Here is a 17,675-nt window from a genome sequence, read left to right as displayed (position 1 = left end):
AGAGAGACGTGCACCACAGCAGTCAGTCAAAAGGAGGGAGAAATGGGAAGGAGTTTTATTTTTATCTGTACATCTTCCTCTCTCATTATGATCACTCAGCCTTTGAAAAAACCTGATGTCATCGGGGTCATCTCGGCCTTGGCTTGCACAGTACACATTTTTAAAGGCTGTTTTGCAGGCTGGTGGATGTGAATTGTGCAGGACATGGACAATTACCAAACATGATACACTGCACAGTTGCATTATGGGATCTGTTGGATCACAATTTTGAAGCTTGATCAATACAAGTCTGGTTATCTCAGCTTGTGCTGCACCACTTCCTTGCTCTTTTTTTTTTTTTTTTTTTTTTAAATCTGTCATTCACTGACAAATACAGATAAAACCTGTTATTTTCACTGGTTAAAGGTCCAGTGTGGAGGAGTCAGGGGAATTAATTGGCAGATATGATATATAATATTTGTAACTTTGTTTTCATTACTTTCTCATCACCTGAAAATAAGAAGTGTTGTGTTTTTGTTACCTTCGACTGAGCTGTTAATATCTGCATATGGAGCAGGTCCTCTTCCATTGAGTCTGATAAGTTGTTTCTACAGTAGCCCAGAACAGACAAACCAAACACTGGCTGTAGATGGTGATGATTGTGTTTGTTGTGTAGTTGTAAGTTTCAGTTCTGCAGCCTCACTGCTAGATGAAACTAAATCCTACAAGCTAAACCTTGAAGTCAATGTTCTGTCACAACCACATAGCAAAAATAAAATTTCATAGTTTAAGCATTCAAATTATTATAAACCAAAAAATGCAAAATGTATTAAATTACATGCTTAAAAACTTGGGGATCTTGATTTTAAAACTGCACAGATCATGTACAGAGCAAAACATCATAATGCTTTCTAACTGTATTCAGAGGCTGTTTGAAATTACAGAGAACAGGTATGAATTCAGGGGAATAGGTGGATCATATTTCGTGGTGATTTCAACGGTAAAGGACAAACACAAAGAATAGATGTGTATCTGTCAAAGTGGCGTGCAGAGTGGTTGTGACAAGGAATCAAAACTTTGTGGTTCACTTGGTAAACAAATATAAAAGTGGGGTGTGATTGTGCATGAAATGTTTTGGAATTTCAATATCGTGTTTTATTGTTGTTGCTGATTGTTCTTTTCTATTGTATAACTTAAACTTAGCAGTAAATAAGTTAGAGGAGAATGTGCTAAGTAAAAAGGGTGCTTATAAGCCTACACCTCTTCTATTTTATTGATTGTTTTAATTCAATGCCTTGTTGTTATCTATTCTTTAGTATGTGCATTCCTTTTGGAAAATTGTTAACAAGGACTGGAAGAAATTTCCAGTGAACTAAACTGGGCGGCTCAGTGCTGTTTGTGTATTTCAGAGCTGTGTATATGTTTATGACAACGGAGTGGAAAAAAAAGGAATTTCCCCTTGTGGACTGATAAAGTAAATGAAATCTTAAAAAAAAATAAAAAATAAAAATAAAAATAAATACCAGTGGTTCCCTACTGGTCCAGCCATAGGGTCCAGGTTTTTCCTTAGTCATTAGCTCAGGGTCCACACAGTTTAATACATTCAATGTCATACTTTTGTTAGGCCATGTGGTTGAGCTAGTTTGCTGTCTCTGTCAAGTAGCTGTCCATTAGTCACTCACTCTACAGCAGAAAACAGCACTTTAAAATAAGAGTCCTGTGCTAGAAATTAACTACTTAAAAATAAATTGGAATTATTACAAAACAATCTTTTAAAGTGAAAATGTATCTTTTTATTGGTACCATACATTAATTATCAAGGGCAGAAACTAACCAAATCAAAAAATATATATCAAACAATGATTTTTCTACAGGGATTGAAGAAGGTACAAGTCACCATTCAAACTCAGTCATAACTGTTGCTGGAATCAACTGTAACAAAATGGAAATGTACAAAACAAACAGAGTGTCAGCTGTTTTTAATCAGACTTCACAGACTCAGCTTTGCTACTCAATATGACTGCTGAACTTAATGTTAAGCTGGCTTTAAGAGATGTTTGGATGACTGATGGGATCATTCTGTTGGTAATGACAGACACTGCACAAATAAAGGCAATTTAGCCAAAAACTAATTTTTAAAAATCTGTTTTAGCCAGTGATGAAAAATGAAATTCACCAGGTAACTAAAATTCAGTGAGCACATTCACTTGACATCAAGTTGAAAGTTGCAGTACACAAAATTGTGACGAATGTTAAGTGAAGAAAAACAAAATCACCTCCTGTATAGATGAAACACAAGTGTGAATTTCTAAAATTTCCAAAATAAATACAAAGAAAAAAAATCTGAAACAGTAAAATTATCACGCCATGGTGCCATTGTACCCCCGGGGGTTTTTGTAATTTAATTTACACAAGTTTTAAAAAAGAGGGAGGAGGAAAGAGCAGGTGGGAAGATAGAGGGGACGGGTTCATGAGTGTTTTTTCTCCTTTTTCCTATTTTTGTTTCTTTACATTAGATCGGGATGGCTTTAGGTAAATCTAAGTAAGAATACATTTTATTACAGTCAGACAGAACTTTGCTACTACCTTAAATATACAAGCACAAATACACAAAAATTTAAATCTCCAAAAAAGGAACGAAAAGACAAAATAAAAACATCCACACTAAATTATTTCTCTTTTATAAACATAAAAGATAAAAACAATATATTTTAGAGGGGGGAGGGATAAAAGTCCTGTGTTGCTCCTTGGTCTGTAGCTTTTCAGTATTGGTAGAAAATAAAAAAGTAACAATTGAAATGAAGGCGTTTAATACAAATTAAAAAACATTCTAGGGAAATATATACTGTATAAAAACTCTTAAAATGTGTTACTGTGTGTATGTGCATGTGTGTGTGTCTGTGTGTGTTGTAAATGCTCTCTGTTCGAAAGACTGCATCCATTGTAGTCTAATCAGAGATGGCTCTGGCACTAGGGGACTCAAAATCCTTTTATCATTATGTTTATTAGTGTTTGTATGTATATGTGTGATGTTTCCCTAGTGCCACACTTCAGCTCTCCTACGAGTGTGTGAATTTCAATGGTTTTATAGACTGGCTCTAAATTCTGCTCTGTCGGCTTCGGCAAAGCCACAAATAAGCTCACGTTGCCTCTTTTCTCTCCTCACACACTTCTCACACACACGCGCACACACATATACTCTATTAACAAACATTATGAGCGACTTGTGCGTCACCAGAGCAGACCAGAATTGAGAGCCATGTTTAGAGGACGGGTGGACAAGTGGTCCCTAAGCAACTCGCCACCATCTTCAACCCCCGATGCCACCATCCCCTCCACCCCGCCCCTTCCTACATGTGGACTTCGGTATGGATGGTTTAGTGTGCACAGTTCTCCTCTGGATTAAATCCCTGCGCCTCCTCGATCGCATCTACCCGGTCGCTGTCCGAACTGAAAAGTAGCGAGAGCAGATGGGACATTTTGAGTGTGAGATGAGGGAATGGGAGACAGAGGTGGGACGCGGCGCCTAAATGTGGGGAAGTCACAGCAACAGACATGTTGATCTCCCTGCGGCCACCAGTGTGTGATGGATCAGAGCTCTATAGTGACGTCTGGGCTGGTGAGCAGGCGATGGACTGTTGCTGTTGCACTCGTGGCTGTCGGGGTGGGGTGGAGTGGGGTTCTGAGGGGTGGCAGAGAGGGGTTTGTGTTGAGGTTGTGGGGATCTGGGCTCTACTGCGATGCCTGTGAGGTGGGGTTGTCGCTCTTGCTCTCCTGGCTGGAGGGGGCCTTGTTGTTCCAGGGCGAGTTGGAGCCCAGTGCCGGAGAGTTGTTGAAGCTGTCCTCGTCGTCGATGCCATTGGCCGCATCGAACTGTGTGTTCTCCAGCCGTGTGATCAGACGCTCGTCTTCGTCGCCAAACTCCCCTCCCATCAGTGTGGGCTCACCCACTACCATCACATCCTGCAGAGATGCAAAATAGAAGAGCAATCAGTGTACTGTTGTAGTGCGGAGGAATGGGTGTAACAGCTGTCTTGTCAAAGGTGAACTAATCTCTTCTTGTGCACAAGAACAAACTCACCCATCCCCATCACGGAGCCTGTTGGTGCCGCCACATTGTAGTGTTCCTACTGAAGCGCATTTACTTGGCTTACACCAAACAGTACCATCACAGCCAAAATGCTCACTTTGGTCTCATTGGATAGTGTAACTTTCTTCCACTTAGCTTCATCATCTCCCACATGCCTTCTGTCAAAAACTAGCCCAGATGTCATGAGGTTTTTTTTTTTAAACAGGCAATGTGTTCAATGCCTCTGAAAGGAGTAATTCACCCACAAAATGACCATTTGTAAATCAATCAGTCATGCTGTGCTACCATGAATTAGTTAAGAAAACATTTTTCTTGCATGCCTCCATGGGAAATGGCAAACATATTGCTTTATTGATTGATTGGGGGCCACCTTTAACAACATCAACACTACATCCAAACATCTGATTACAAACTCTTATACAGCTCATGCAGTGTAATCAAAGTCTCATTTATCCAGTCATACGATCAGTACTTCCCAAAAACATTAATTATGAATAAAACCCATAGAGTTGGAGTTTAAAGAAGTACGGTTTTAGTGAAAAGAAAAGCTCTTGGACGCAACTGTTTAGACCCACAACCAATCAGAGTAACAAAAGATGTGACCTAGTGCTGCGCAAGGGACAAATGTACACAGACAACAGCATGCAGAGTTGAGCTATATTAGCAAAGCAACGATACATCTGACTACAAGTGTTGCCGTTTTTGCCATCAGATCTGCAAGTTGTTACTTTTTGTATCTAACCCTCCCTATATCAGATAACAGGGTTGTGATTTGCCGAATTTAGACCAGATAGTTGGGAAAATTGTTCGAACATGAAGGGGGCCAGACGAATCTGCCAAGCAAATAAAACATGAACTCATAAATTCATCCAATTCACTGGCTAGAATTTATTTTTAAAAAGGCACTTCTTTGGAGGGTACGGTGACATGTGAACTTCCCTGAATTAATCAATGCAGCAGTTTCTCTCTGAACATAGTGGTACTGTTTCTGTTGGAGGTGTAATAGCACAGTGCTGACACTAGATAGCAGCGATGTACTTACTGGAACTTGGCTGGACAGAGGGAAGCCACTGCCTGGGCTCTTCTTTTTGTTGTTGTTGTTATTATTAGTTCCTCCTCCTCCGCTGATAGTGCTGCCACCTGACATCTTACGCTTCCGCCGTTTGTTTGGCGCCTGTCTTGATGGCTCAGCTACAAGGAAGACAAGAAGACAGACAGTTACAGATACATTTGTTACGGGTTTATGTGGTTGGGAGTGTCTTTACTTGTTGTCTATGTTGTTCACATACCTGGTGGCGCCACCATCCTTTGCCATTTCTGGAAGAGGCAGGTCTTGAGGCAGTCTCTGGGGCTGAGGCTGTATGTCTTGTGTCTGGACATCAGCTCCTGCATGGGCTCCAGAATCACACACAGCTGGAGGAGGGAACAAAAAGAGGCAACAGGTTAAAGATTACACAGTGTTGAAGATAATTAGAGATGCTTTGATAGATCAAACACCATCATCAGCTGGTGTTCCACTCAAATTACTTCATCTATGACTTGAAATTCTCAGATCAAAAAATAACTATAAAATACTGGAAGCAAAAACATAAACATGACTCGAGTGAGGCCAATTTCAACAATGACGTCTACCACTTCTACATTTGCAGTAACTTGTAACCAAAAACATTGAACCTGCAGTTCCAGTCTAAACAGAGTGGCCTTCTGTGTATGTTGGTAGAAAACAAGATATAAGTGATCACGTGTATTCATCATCATCATAAAAAACATTGCTCTTCAGTGCCAGCATTGGTCAAAAACTCTGCCTCATCGAAAACAAAGTCCAAAATTTTGATGTACTGGAGCATCATAAAGACAATCTAAGGCAACGGTGATAAGGCACGTTTCATCACTCTCAACAGAGTGTCATTGTCATGTAAAATGTTTAAGTCAGGTGCAGCTATAATTTGGAGACGTCGAAGTTGCTGTGTCTTTGTTTTATAATAGCTCTTAGTTAACCATGATTGGACCAATCTAGACACACTGTACAGGTGCAAGACAGGATTTAGATTTGCTGTTTATAAACTGATTTCAAAACCGCAAAACTGAAAGTGAAATGGTCACAAGGTAATTTCAATTAAGCTTCTGTTGTTTTCAGTGAGCTCAGCATTTTCCCTCTTCTCTTAAGGCACGAACATACTCGGGCGGAATGTACGAGGAACGGACTCAAAGCGGACGTCTGCAAGCCCTGTGCGCACAAAGCTCAGATTTTACGACTGCGCGGACTCCGCTCTGCACACCAGTGACTGCTCGGCATGTATTTTTCACGGACATTTTTACAGGAAACCACAACGCGGAAGTGTGCTTGACTATGAAAGCCCAAATGACGGCGGACATTCCTCGCGGAGTCCGTTCCGCATACGTTCCGCCCGAGTATGTTTGGGCCTTTAGGCTGTTGCAACAAGCAAAATGTTCTGCTACATCATAAGTAATGTAGGTCCATTTTAGCCAATTGTTAAAACCACTGTCTCATAAATTAGTCTCATATTCCAAAACAAATCCAATAGCAAATTATTTAATTACGTCGTGGTTACAACAGTATTAGCCATGCTAATATTATCTCAGCATACACAAAATGGAACCATTAGGGGCTAACTATAACGTTTAGTTAGTTGGCACTGTGGCTGAGGACTGAGTACCTCAACTTAAGTTGTAATCATCTGCAAAATAGTGATGTTACTAACCTGAAATGAGTAATCCCAGAGCGCTTACATCAGTGACATCATACAAGTGTAATTTAGAACAAGTATGCTAGCTAACATTAGACTCCATGTAAATTAACACCTAACGTTACATCTAAAAAGCACAGATTTTTGCCTAAAGGTGACAAACGTTCAAGATCAACATCACTTTAAAGCTAAGATGTGTGCTTCACTCACTCGGAGGTAGTTAAGGGTGGAGTTCGACAGGCCACATCTTGTTATGTTTTTGGACAGCTGGTCCAGCATCTGTGGGTCCTGGGCCTGAGGAATCAACAGGGGACAGATTACAAAGCAGACACTCACACACATTTATCATATAAGTCCATGAACTACATGTAGCCATTCCCAGTCCCGCCATATCCACTCACATGCATGGCCAGTATACTGCGGGGGATGAGTTCACGGTGTTGTCTGATGCTGAAGTGCCACGTCTTTATCCTCATCATGTCGTCAAACATGAACTCCAGGTACAAGCGTCCTTCTACACAAACCTGCAGCAGTTCAGAGGACAGCAGAGACAGTTAAAAGCTGCACCGCTGCCCACAGATGTAAAGCAAACATTACATGTTCAACACTAGGGTTGTGAGTCAGGGTGATCACATTGCTTAGAGGGGACCTATTATGCTCATTTTAAAAGGTTCATACTTGTATTTTCAGTTACTCTAAAACATGTTGACATGCTTTAATGTTAACAAAACACTTTATTTTCCTCATACTGTCTGTGCTGGATTGCCTGTATTCACTCTCTGTCTGAAAATCTCTGTCCTGGAGCAGATGACCAGAGGAAAAATGTCAAAGGCTGATGTCAGCTTGTCTATAAAGTAGATAAAACATTGGAAACCGAGTATTCAGATGGTCTGAAGCCTGACGTTTTTGCTCACAAGGATTACTTTTACATACGTTTACCTCATTAACTAAAACTTTGGGCCACATTTCATATAAACATCTATCACTGTAACATTACATATATATGACAGAAAAAAGGAAAAGCATAATAGATCCCCTTTAAGAAAGGCTTACAAATTATCAAGTGGCTTGCAGCCATCTTGTAAAGAGGCTTAGACTTCACTCCACAATGACCCTTCAAGAATATAAGTAACTATGTGGTAAGGTGAGAAAGTTAACAACCATTTAGAAACAACTTCAGCTGGCTTTTTTAAAACATTTGTTGCACACACCACATTTCAAATTTTTCAGTTGTTTTTGTGAAATTGTGTGCATTGCTTCTGTTAAAGAGCCACAAGCTGAAAGGTTTCTATTCAACTATATCTACGTACAAGAGTTATTTTCTAAGCTGGTTTTTCAAACAAGGTGGGGACACAGTAACAGTTCGAGCTACAGACACACACCTGTGTGAACATGGGCTTTCCATTCTGGGTGACCATGGTACACTGATCACAGTCAAGGGAGACAAAGTTATTGTGGAACGACTCCTTGGGATGTTTCAGCACATAGTAGAGCTCAGTGGCACCGCCCTCGAATATACTCCGGAAGTACCTTGGAATCAACGTCCGGCCAATTGCTTCAGGAGAAGAGAAAACACAAGGGGCGTGAGACAGGAAGGAATTGGCAAATTACAGTATGAAGTCCATTTGTGACTGTAGGAGGATTAAAGGGGCGGTTTATGGATGAATCAGAGAGGCAATGTGTTCCAGTGACTTACTGTAACGTTTGGGTCCATCCTCCAGACAGAAAGTAATGGTCAACATGGCGTCATCTTCAAAGAACTCCGTAGTAAATGCATCCCACCACAGGTTATCGCACTCCTACAGGGTGCAGAAGAGGAAAAAAATTAGTTACCGACACAGTTATTGGATAGTTTCTGAGTGTGCATGTGTGTTCCTACAAACCTCTGTCCAGTTCTGTAGCCGTTTGTTGAGTTCAAATATTCTGTAGTCTGTCTGGTTGCCATATGGTGTGTGCCTCCTGATCCATCAAAGAAAGACAGGGGGAGAAAACAGAAGGAGGACACGAGTCAGGAGCAGTTAGCTTGTGGCATTGTGAGAGATTCAAGTGAACTAAAAAACTCTTGTGGCTTTCCTTCCTTTTTAACCAAAATTAGTACATATATATGGGAGTTTTTCAAATATAGAAAAACACGCTAAAAATAGGTGACAGGCTCCCTTCCCATTGCGAGTAGAAGAGAGCTGTGTACATAGCTCTGCTGTTGATGAGTCTGCCTTTCTGTTTTGTTTTTTTTTTTACTTTTCTGGCATGGTACGTTTGATGTCACAAACACGCCATAAAAACAGGTTGGTAAACAGTAAAAACCAAAACAGAGCCCAAAGAAAATGTTTCCTATACATCTGTTACTTATTCTGCCGCTCTTTCAAACTCACTTCTGACTAATTTTGATCAATGTTCGAGCACTGCTTGACAGGAGTCAGACGATATTTTATGGTGGTGGAAAAGGGGTAAAAATTAGTGTGTCCACAGGGGTGTCACATGTCCACTACTGCCAATTGGAGCATGCTGGAACTGATAAATACCTGTAACTACTGCAGTCATTTGACTGGAGTGAACGCTGATTGTGACCTTTCCCATTAAAACAAAAGCCAGATGTTAGTGGGTGTTAGTGAGTTTTTTTTTTCCAGTGGGAAAGGAACTATACTTTTAAGGCTGTTTCACTACTAAGTTTAGCCTCGTCACAGATTGAATACAAAATCTCTTTTAAAAGCCAGATAAGAGCACAACTTCCCACAACCTTATCATTACTTGTGTTAATATTGCCACTTTCACACCAGCTAGAGATAATGGGAAACAATGCAGTCTTACCCTATTCCGGGCTCCAGGTATGTGGGAGGATACATCGGGGTGGGACTGGAGAAACAAGAGAAAGAGACATTATTACATTTAGCTATAGTGCTAATATGCCCTCCTCCAGGAGCTTGTCTGTCTTTACGACTCTGGGACTCGAGCCAAACATGGCACAAATTGGATGATACAAGGAGACAGTAAATAACAACACTTCTCTGATAAACACACAAACACACACACTCACCAACTGTAGCTGTTATGCTTACAGCAAGACAAGCTATGACGCACAGCACACAATCCTGCAGGGGTACACCCTCTAACTTCACTGAGCCACACAAGCCAAGACAAATCAATTTTAGTATTAAATATTTGCCTCAAACAGCTGGTCCTCAACTTGCACTTTAGTCACTGTAACTCTACAGGCATTTACCTGAATATTAATGTTGTATCTAACCGGGATTATCACATGACAACCATGTGGCCAGAGCATATGTACTTAAAGATGGCATCTTTATACATACAGACAAGTCTGAAGAAGTGCATTAGCTCTTAGCGTCGCTTGTGGATGTACACCCAAAAATTAACATTCAGCCATTATCTACTCATCCATATGCCGAGGGTAGGCTCTGGTGAAGTTTTGGAGTCCTCACAACACTTGCGGAGATCCGACGGAGGAGTGGGTAGCAGCACAACTGCACACCTAATGGCTGACGGCGACCCAGATTTAAACGTCCAAGAACACATAATTGAAACCACAAAATATCTCCATACTGCTCGTCCGTAGTGATCCAAGTGTCCTGAAGCCCCGACATAAAAAGTTGTTTGGAAAAACGTCATTTCTCTGTTTTTAGCCTCATTGTAGCCTGTAGCTCTAACTGCCTCTCTGTGGACCGTGCTCACACGTGCACGCAAGACCAGCGAAAGCACCTGAACACACATGAAGGCAGTGCCCATGTCTCACAGTCTCGCGCAAGCGCACACACGTCAGCGCAGTGTACACAGAGGCAGTTAAAGCTACAGGCTACAGTGAGGCTAAAAACAGAGTTCAAATGACATTTTTCCATACAACTTTTTATGTCGGGGCTTCAGGACACTTGGATCACTACGGACGAGCAGTATGGAGATATTCTGTGGTTTCAATTATGTGTTTTTGGACGTTTTAATCTGGGTCGCCGTCAGTCATTAGGTGTGCAGTTGTGCTGCTACCCACTTCCCCCTCAGATCTCCGTAAGTGTTGTGAGGACTCTAAAACTTCACCTGAGCCTCCCTCGGCATATGGGTGAGTAGATAATGGCTGAATGTTCATTTTTGGGTGCACTATCCCTTTAAGGGAGCCACACTGTGTAGAGCTTTCTTCATGTTGTTTATTTGCCTGGATAGTGGCTGGCTAAATTACACGAGTAAAATATATTGGGTCAAACTTCCACAATTACATGAGATTTTATTACTATATGCTTGCACTTAAATTTAACATCTGCTCCTTGAAAGTAACATTATGCTATTAAAGCACAGCATGAGTGTATGGTCAGTGCACCCGAATTGACAAAGACAACACTATCCAGGCTATACCTGGATTTTATCCATAACTGGTAAAACCTGGCGTCTGTCCTTAAACATCTAATTTCAATCAAACTATCCACTGAAACCAGTTTCTTGGAAATTGTGCAGCGTCTGAATTGCAATATACATCTTCAGTGTTTGTTCAGGACGTGTGTGAAGCGCCTGAATAAATACAATCAGTCACCGCAATAAAAATTCACAATACAGCACTGCTTGTTGCTGCCACCATCTAAACTACTTTCTACAGTTTGCTGATAGGCCAGACTACCAGCTGCCAAGCCGAATCGATTACCAGTGGATGTTTTCCAGACTAACACACTGTTGAGGAAATTAAACTCATGATATTCAGGCTGGATTTACAAGGCTATGTAAACAGGGTATGCAATAACACAAACACCTGTCGAAGATCTTAAAAGGCTAGAAGTGCTGACTCCTCACCCAGAGCAGATGCACAAAACAAACAGAAAACATGCATAAAACTCACCCCACGTCTCTGTCCAGCATGGTGCCGGGGTGGAAAGGGGGAAAAGTGCTACCGTTGGGGGGCTCCTTGGGGGAGTACAGCTTGAATGACTTGGAGGAACAGCCTGGAAGAGAGCATAAACATTATTAATTTTTCTCTTATAGGTTTAGAAGTTGATTGAAATGTTGAGGTTTCCAGATAATAAGCAAAAGAAATTCATGCTGGTCTGACAGCTAAATTAAGTGAAACATAATGGGTCAAATCTGGTAATAAATGCTGTACTTATTAATCCACTAATGTAACGATTGACAGCATATTGTTGGCCCAGCTGTAAATAAAGGCCTACATTAAAATATGAAAAAGAAAGGACATAAATGAGAGAACACAGTAGATGGTGTTACTACGCCCTTGGAAATTACAGTGGCACTTCTCTACCGATAGTTATTCACTTTTGGAGTGACACTTACAAAGAATGACTGTATCATGTGAGGGTGAAGGCACATGCAGCCTGAACTGGCCAGTATGGCCCAGTTTCAGTTGGCTGCACTCATTCACAGGTCATCCCCAATACACCAATCTTGTTTCATAAAGACACAACAACATGATGAGGAGGGAGCCTCCTGTAAACAATGCACTCCTACCACTCTCCTACAGAAACTGTTGCCCTCCATCTGGTCTCCATAAAAGAACTGTAAAATACCAAACACCAACTACAGACCAATACTGACTCTATTCACACCCACACGGAAAACAAACTGACGAATCTCTCTCACATACACACAGCTCCTACTGTTGTTCTACTCTAATTGCCCAGCTCTCCTATAAAGGCCATCCAGGCGTGCCGGCCTCTGGGTCACGACCCCTGCCGTCACCATGGTGAAGCCCCGCCTCATTAATGTCTCTCTGTCTTGTCTCTGCATATTAAACGTATCTCTGACACTCCAAGTGTGTGTGTGTGTGTGTGTGTGTGTGTGTGTGTGTGTGTGTATGTATGTCTGAAAGAGATATATATCTAGAGACAGACGGGGAAGAATCAGCTTTAATTTAATGGGATGTTTTTAAGCAGGGAACATTGTGATATGAGAACACAGCAGCTATGTGATATATATTTCTAGTATACAGAAAGACAGTTAAGAGTAAGGAAGCCTTTCTTCCATGATAAAAGGTTTAAAAAAAGCAGACTTTTCTAACATTATGGATTCGTTTCCATGGTGTTCTTGCTGTATTCTGGTTTAAGATTTTACTGTAGGACCTGGTGGTATAGAGACAATAAAATATCATAGTATTTTTGGCCAAATACCTCAATATTGAGACAGTATTGCAGTGTTGATTTTTGGTGCTTTCACAAAATATTTACACAATGAGATTTTTTTTTAATAAATAACCATCAGTAATGTGGATATAATGACAAAGTGGGAAAAGGCAAATAATAAAACACCTGGAAAAGTCTGGTAAGTTCAGAAAATTACATCACTCGACTGTAATGCAGCTTTTAAAACCAGGAAAAGACAACACTTATGATATTACGACACCCAAACTCTGGGACGATATCTATCACACTATCAATACAATATCGATATATTGCCCAGCCCTACTTTACAGCAACACTAACATGCAGATACCAACAGGCAAACTGTATTGAGATGGACAGTCAGCCCGGCCCAACACCAACCTTAGGAGGCACACAAATACACATCAGGTTGGTGTTCTTAAATTATGTCCGTCTCCATTTACAACCAATCGTCTCTTAAATAACAACCCATTATCTCTAAGGTGAGGAGTTAGGCCTATATATCTACTGGTTTATATTCTACTACCCTACTGTATGTCTAAAAGTAGCCACATACCAGTAGCCTACCACAGATCATATAGACAAATACCAAAAAAGTTTCTTATCATGAGGATCACAGATCTTAAAATAAGATCTGCACCTTCAGCATGGGGATAAGAGGCCATACAGCCTCCATCCATTTGAAACCCTGCCTTCACTTTGTATAAAAACAAGTTGTTTACTGTGTGAGACAGCACTGCTATGCTATGGGCTGGATGCACCACCAGAGAAAAACAAATGGTCTTGATAAATAAATAAATAATCGATGGTTATGTGTCCATTAGTTGTTGAGAGCTCCATTAGCTCCTCTCCTCTCCTGTTAGCGGTTAATGACAGGCAGTCACAATCACATCAGCTGGACTCCACTTCCTCCACTGGGAATCATCTTCCTCTCTCCTTTACAAGTAGACACAGTGCACCATATACTTATTGTACATACACATTGCTTCCTGGGTTGGTGTGATGGCGAGACCACCCTCAGAGCAAATCTTATCTCAAATGTTGAGCAACACGGATGTCAGAAACACTGCACCATATACTTATTGTACATACACATTGCTTCCTGGGTTGGTGTGATGGTGAGTCCACCCTCAGAGCAAATCTTATCTCAAATGTTGAGCAACACGGATGTCAGAAACACTCCTCATTTGATTTCACTTTAACTCCAAACACAAAAATGATTTCAGCATTACAGTCTCCTCTAAATAAGAGTAACCTGTCGTGGTTTTGGAGTCATGCCACTCCAGACTGCCACCATGATTGCTAGGAGGGACAAGTAACGTTAACATTAGCCTGTCTATCCGCTATATTGACGACAGCTAAATACTGAGCCATTAACCTACGTTAGCAAACTTTTTGCAAAAACCGACACGAGCCTGGAGTTTTTATCAAGCTGTACTTTAAATAGCCTTTTCAACACCTGTGTATATCACAACTTTAACAGCCGAGGTACATTTGACGTGGAGTTGTCTGCTTACAAAGGCAATTAGAGAGGCAGCCAGCGCATAATGCTAACACTTATCTGTTAGCTAGGCTAAAACGTTAAACAGGTGATTTCAGGACGCGGGTGAACTTCACTATATGTCAACTTCCATCCAGTTTAACAAGCCAAACGGCGGTGGAGACGTAAACTAAACACGACCAATAACCTCGACATCTTTTACCACCAAACGTTGACTAAATACAACACTGCCTCGTAGGCCTGCATGCCAAGCTAACGCTAGCTAGCCTGAAAACAGTTAAAGTTAGCTGGTGTTAGCCGTCTTGCTAACGCCTTAGCGTTAAATCCCTTTTCGGCGAGAAAGCACCAAAATAAGACGAGAAATCACAACCACGGCAGCTCGTAAACCACATTTAATTGCCACAGCAGCTACACATCGCAGTCAAGGTGTGTGTTTGGGCAAAGCGACCCCTTTACCTGCAAAGAAGTCCAATCAGAAAATTGATGTTTACAGATCCGTGATGATAGACCGTGTGTACGCTCCGTGCGTAAAAACGGATAGGCCCGCTGGACGGCGGTTGGCTGGACGCAACGTACCAACACAATACGTCCCTCTGAATAGGATCAATGAAAAAAATCTCCTCAAACCGCGAGACTGAAACAGAATACGGCCTAAATTGCGGGAGTCGGTCGGTTATGTTTTGTCCCGCATGAGGCCTTGTCAGTGGGCTGAAGCCTGCTGTGGGTTTACATACGGACCCAGATGAGCCCTTTGTTCACGGGAGGACATGAACAATAGCTGTAGGCCCTCCTCCTCCTCTCCCTCCGCAATGCATTTGCTCCTCTATCCTCTGCCCAGCACCGCCAGCCGCCCTCTCCCCCTTCTTCTTCTCCTCCCCCCCCCCCCCCCCACTAATGCACAACTGCACATGAAGGTTGTCTGGTAAGCATTTTTTTCCCTTCCTTCCTCCACCCTACATCCCATCCCTTCCTTGTAACTGACACAGATGAGAATTGGCCTAATGCAGCCGAGTGGAAGTGTGTGTGGAAATAAACATCATGCTGACTGCAAAGTGGTTTTCATGTTTGCCTAATTAGTGCACATCAGCTTGCAGCAAGCAGCTCGGCTGAGACAGTGACAGCCAAGACCCCAGTCAGATGCACTACACACTATGGGTCCATGCAGGTTGATGATGCACACACAGCTGATGCAGCAGTCACAAGTAGATTAAGATCTAATAAATTAACTTTCATGTATGTATAACAGACCTGGGCTGTTTGCAATTAATTGTGTCTTTGAGTTTGCACACTGAACTGTCTCCAAGGTAAAGCTGTAAATCCAGCACCACTGGGACTCACTCTCTCTCTGCATACACACAAACACACAAACACAGGAAGCGCTAAGCCAAAAGGAGAATCCCATAGGCCTGTAAATCTGCTTAAATCGCCTCAAATTATAATCAGATATTCAGATCACAGCCAGCGAGGACTCACCCATATGGCCAAGGTTGGGATATAAAAAGAACAAGCAGTATTAGGTCAGTAGTTTTTCATATATTTTATGCAAGTGCATGTCATAATATTTGCTAATTTGATATGAATTATTTATCCCTAAAGGATGAGTGGGACTCCCAACATTTTTGGCAGGTGATCCCATATCAAGGTTGAGAAATTCTTTCCTTTCAAACTCAGAAGTGCTTTCCCCCGCCTCAATTATTTAGGGACGTTGCAGCCACCAGCACGAGCGTGGTTCTGATTTATACACTACCCATGTACACAGGGAGTGAAAACACAATGTTTCATTAATGATTTATTCACAAATTAAGCTGCTCCTGGGAGCTGCTCTGTGGAAATGGTTAACAGGCTTTCACAGGGGCTGCTGGGCATCGACACTGATAGGTAATATTATTACAACATATTTTAACTGTGTTTTGGCTCAAGCTGAATTATTTTCGAGGCACAATTTTAAACAGTATAACCCGCAGATAAAGTGTGTGTGCATGTGTTTATTTGAGTCTGATTCAAAAATCTGTACTCTAATCTGATTCTATGACCTGGATCGACTTTTTAAAATGTATTTTACAGATGATTCACAGGGTGCATTTCAAGGATCAGTTCCACAAGGTGGTGCAGCTGACAAATTTGGATGTTGTGAGCTTGATATATTAGATTTTTTTGGTGAATTATTTATTGCAAAAGCGCACATTTAATTTCCAATTGCCTATATTGCTTACAATGTTTATATATATTTTGCTTTAAAGAAAAGAAAGAAGAGAAAAAAGGAACATACTACCAGTAATACTGAATTTCCCCAAGGGGGGGGGGGATGAATAAAGTATGTATCTATCTGATGCAAAAGTATGACCAAAATGAAGATAAAAATATTAATAATGCATGCGTTAATTAAATACTCAGCTGTATTCATATATACATGATGAATGGAATGGCACTCATTTGATTTATCATCCATGTAATCATTTACTCCATCAGTCAAACATCCATTCACTTATTATGTCACTCCTATATTCACCACAGTCCAGTGGACATACTCCTCTTTAGTGTTTATTGTAATGTATTTTCTCCATCGTCTCTGATATTCTGACATTTCAGAGACAGTGAAGTCAGGCAAGGCTGTAAATCTGCGTTGAAAATTGGTGGAGACGTGAGGACTCAGATTAACAAAAGCATTTTTTAAATGGTCTCAGACATATGTGATTTTTTAAGCAATGCGATGGGGGGAATGGTTTGAGGTCAGAGTAGATAAATATGATGATTCAGGGGAAAAAATGCTTACCAGGGCATCAAAAGGGAGAAGCCTAGGCTACTGGCAAGTGCATTGGTTTTCTTTTAGTATTAGGTGGGACACATATGAAGCACAAGGTCCTCTAAACACCTAATTTCCTGCATTCTGGTCATTTTATAGGCACCAATTTATGATGGAAATGTCCTCACTTATGTAAAGAAAAACACAAATTCAGGCAGGTAAAAATTTGAAATATAAAAATATAGCAGAATATAATGCAGTAAGGGATCTGGTGCTGCTTTCAAATGTTTATTCTCCTGTAGATCAACTTCTCTGATTTAATGTTATCCCCACTGAGTCAACAGACATGTAGTTTCCGTCCTTATTTGTTCAGAGAAGTAACTTCAATGACACATTCATTTAATCTAATTAATTTCTAAGCCCATGGACTTCAACAGCTCATGTGTTGTCACATTCACAAGGAGAGAATGGAAGAGTTAGACATGGGGAGACGTCGTCAAGAATTTGTTAAAGTTACTGATTTGCGCTGCACGTTTTGAGGTAGTTTTAG

The 17,675-nt window shown here is 41.1% G+C and overlaps 1 protein-coding gene across 3 annotated transcripts in view; it reads right to left on the bottom strand.

The window, feature by feature from the left end:
- Nucleotides 1-1,749: 1,749 nt before the first annotated feature.
- Nucleotides 1,750-17,675, bottom strand: part of ldb1b (LIM-domain binding 1b) — a 33,523-nt gene continuing 17,597 nt past the window's right edge. For 2 of the 3 annotated variants that reach the window (XM_033623222.2, XM_033623221.2), the window contains 10 exons: nucleotides 11,612-11,714; nucleotides 9,586-9,630; nucleotides 8,661-8,736; nucleotides 8,474-8,576; nucleotides 8,160-8,332; nucleotides 7,179-7,301; nucleotides 6,988-7,071; nucleotides 5,359-5,482; nucleotides 5,112-5,260; nucleotides 1,750-3,942 (listed from right to left, as the gene is read on the bottom strand). In XM_033623222.2, coding sequence (XP_033479113.2) covers nucleotides 3,712-3,942; nucleotides 5,112-5,260; nucleotides 5,359-5,482; nucleotides 6,988-7,071; nucleotides 7,179-7,301; nucleotides 8,160-8,332; nucleotides 8,474-8,576; nucleotides 8,661-8,736; nucleotides 9,586-9,630; nucleotides 11,612-11,714 — 1,211 coding nt within the window. In that variant the 3' untranslated portion in view covers nucleotides 1,750-3,711. Of the gene's footprint in view, nucleotides 3,943-5,111; nucleotides 5,261-5,358; nucleotides 5,483-6,987; nucleotides 7,072-7,178; nucleotides 7,302-8,159; nucleotides 8,333-8,473; nucleotides 8,577-8,660; nucleotides 8,737-9,585; nucleotides 9,631-11,611; nucleotides 11,715-14,838; nucleotides 14,978-17,675 lie in introns of those variants that run through there. The other variant, XM_033623223.2, reaches the window with a different exon arrangement.

This window comes from Epinephelus lanceolatus, chromosome 3 (genome assembly GCF_041903045.1).
Source record: "Epinephelus lanceolatus isolate andai-2023 chromosome 3, ASM4190304v1, whole genome shotgun sequence".
Classification (NCBI taxonomy): Eukaryota; Metazoa; Chordata; class Actinopteri; order Perciformes; family Serranidae; genus Epinephelus; species Epinephelus lanceolatus.
The sequence above is the reverse complement of the archived record's forward strand: the minus strand, read 5'-3'. Positions and strand labels throughout refer to the sequence as shown.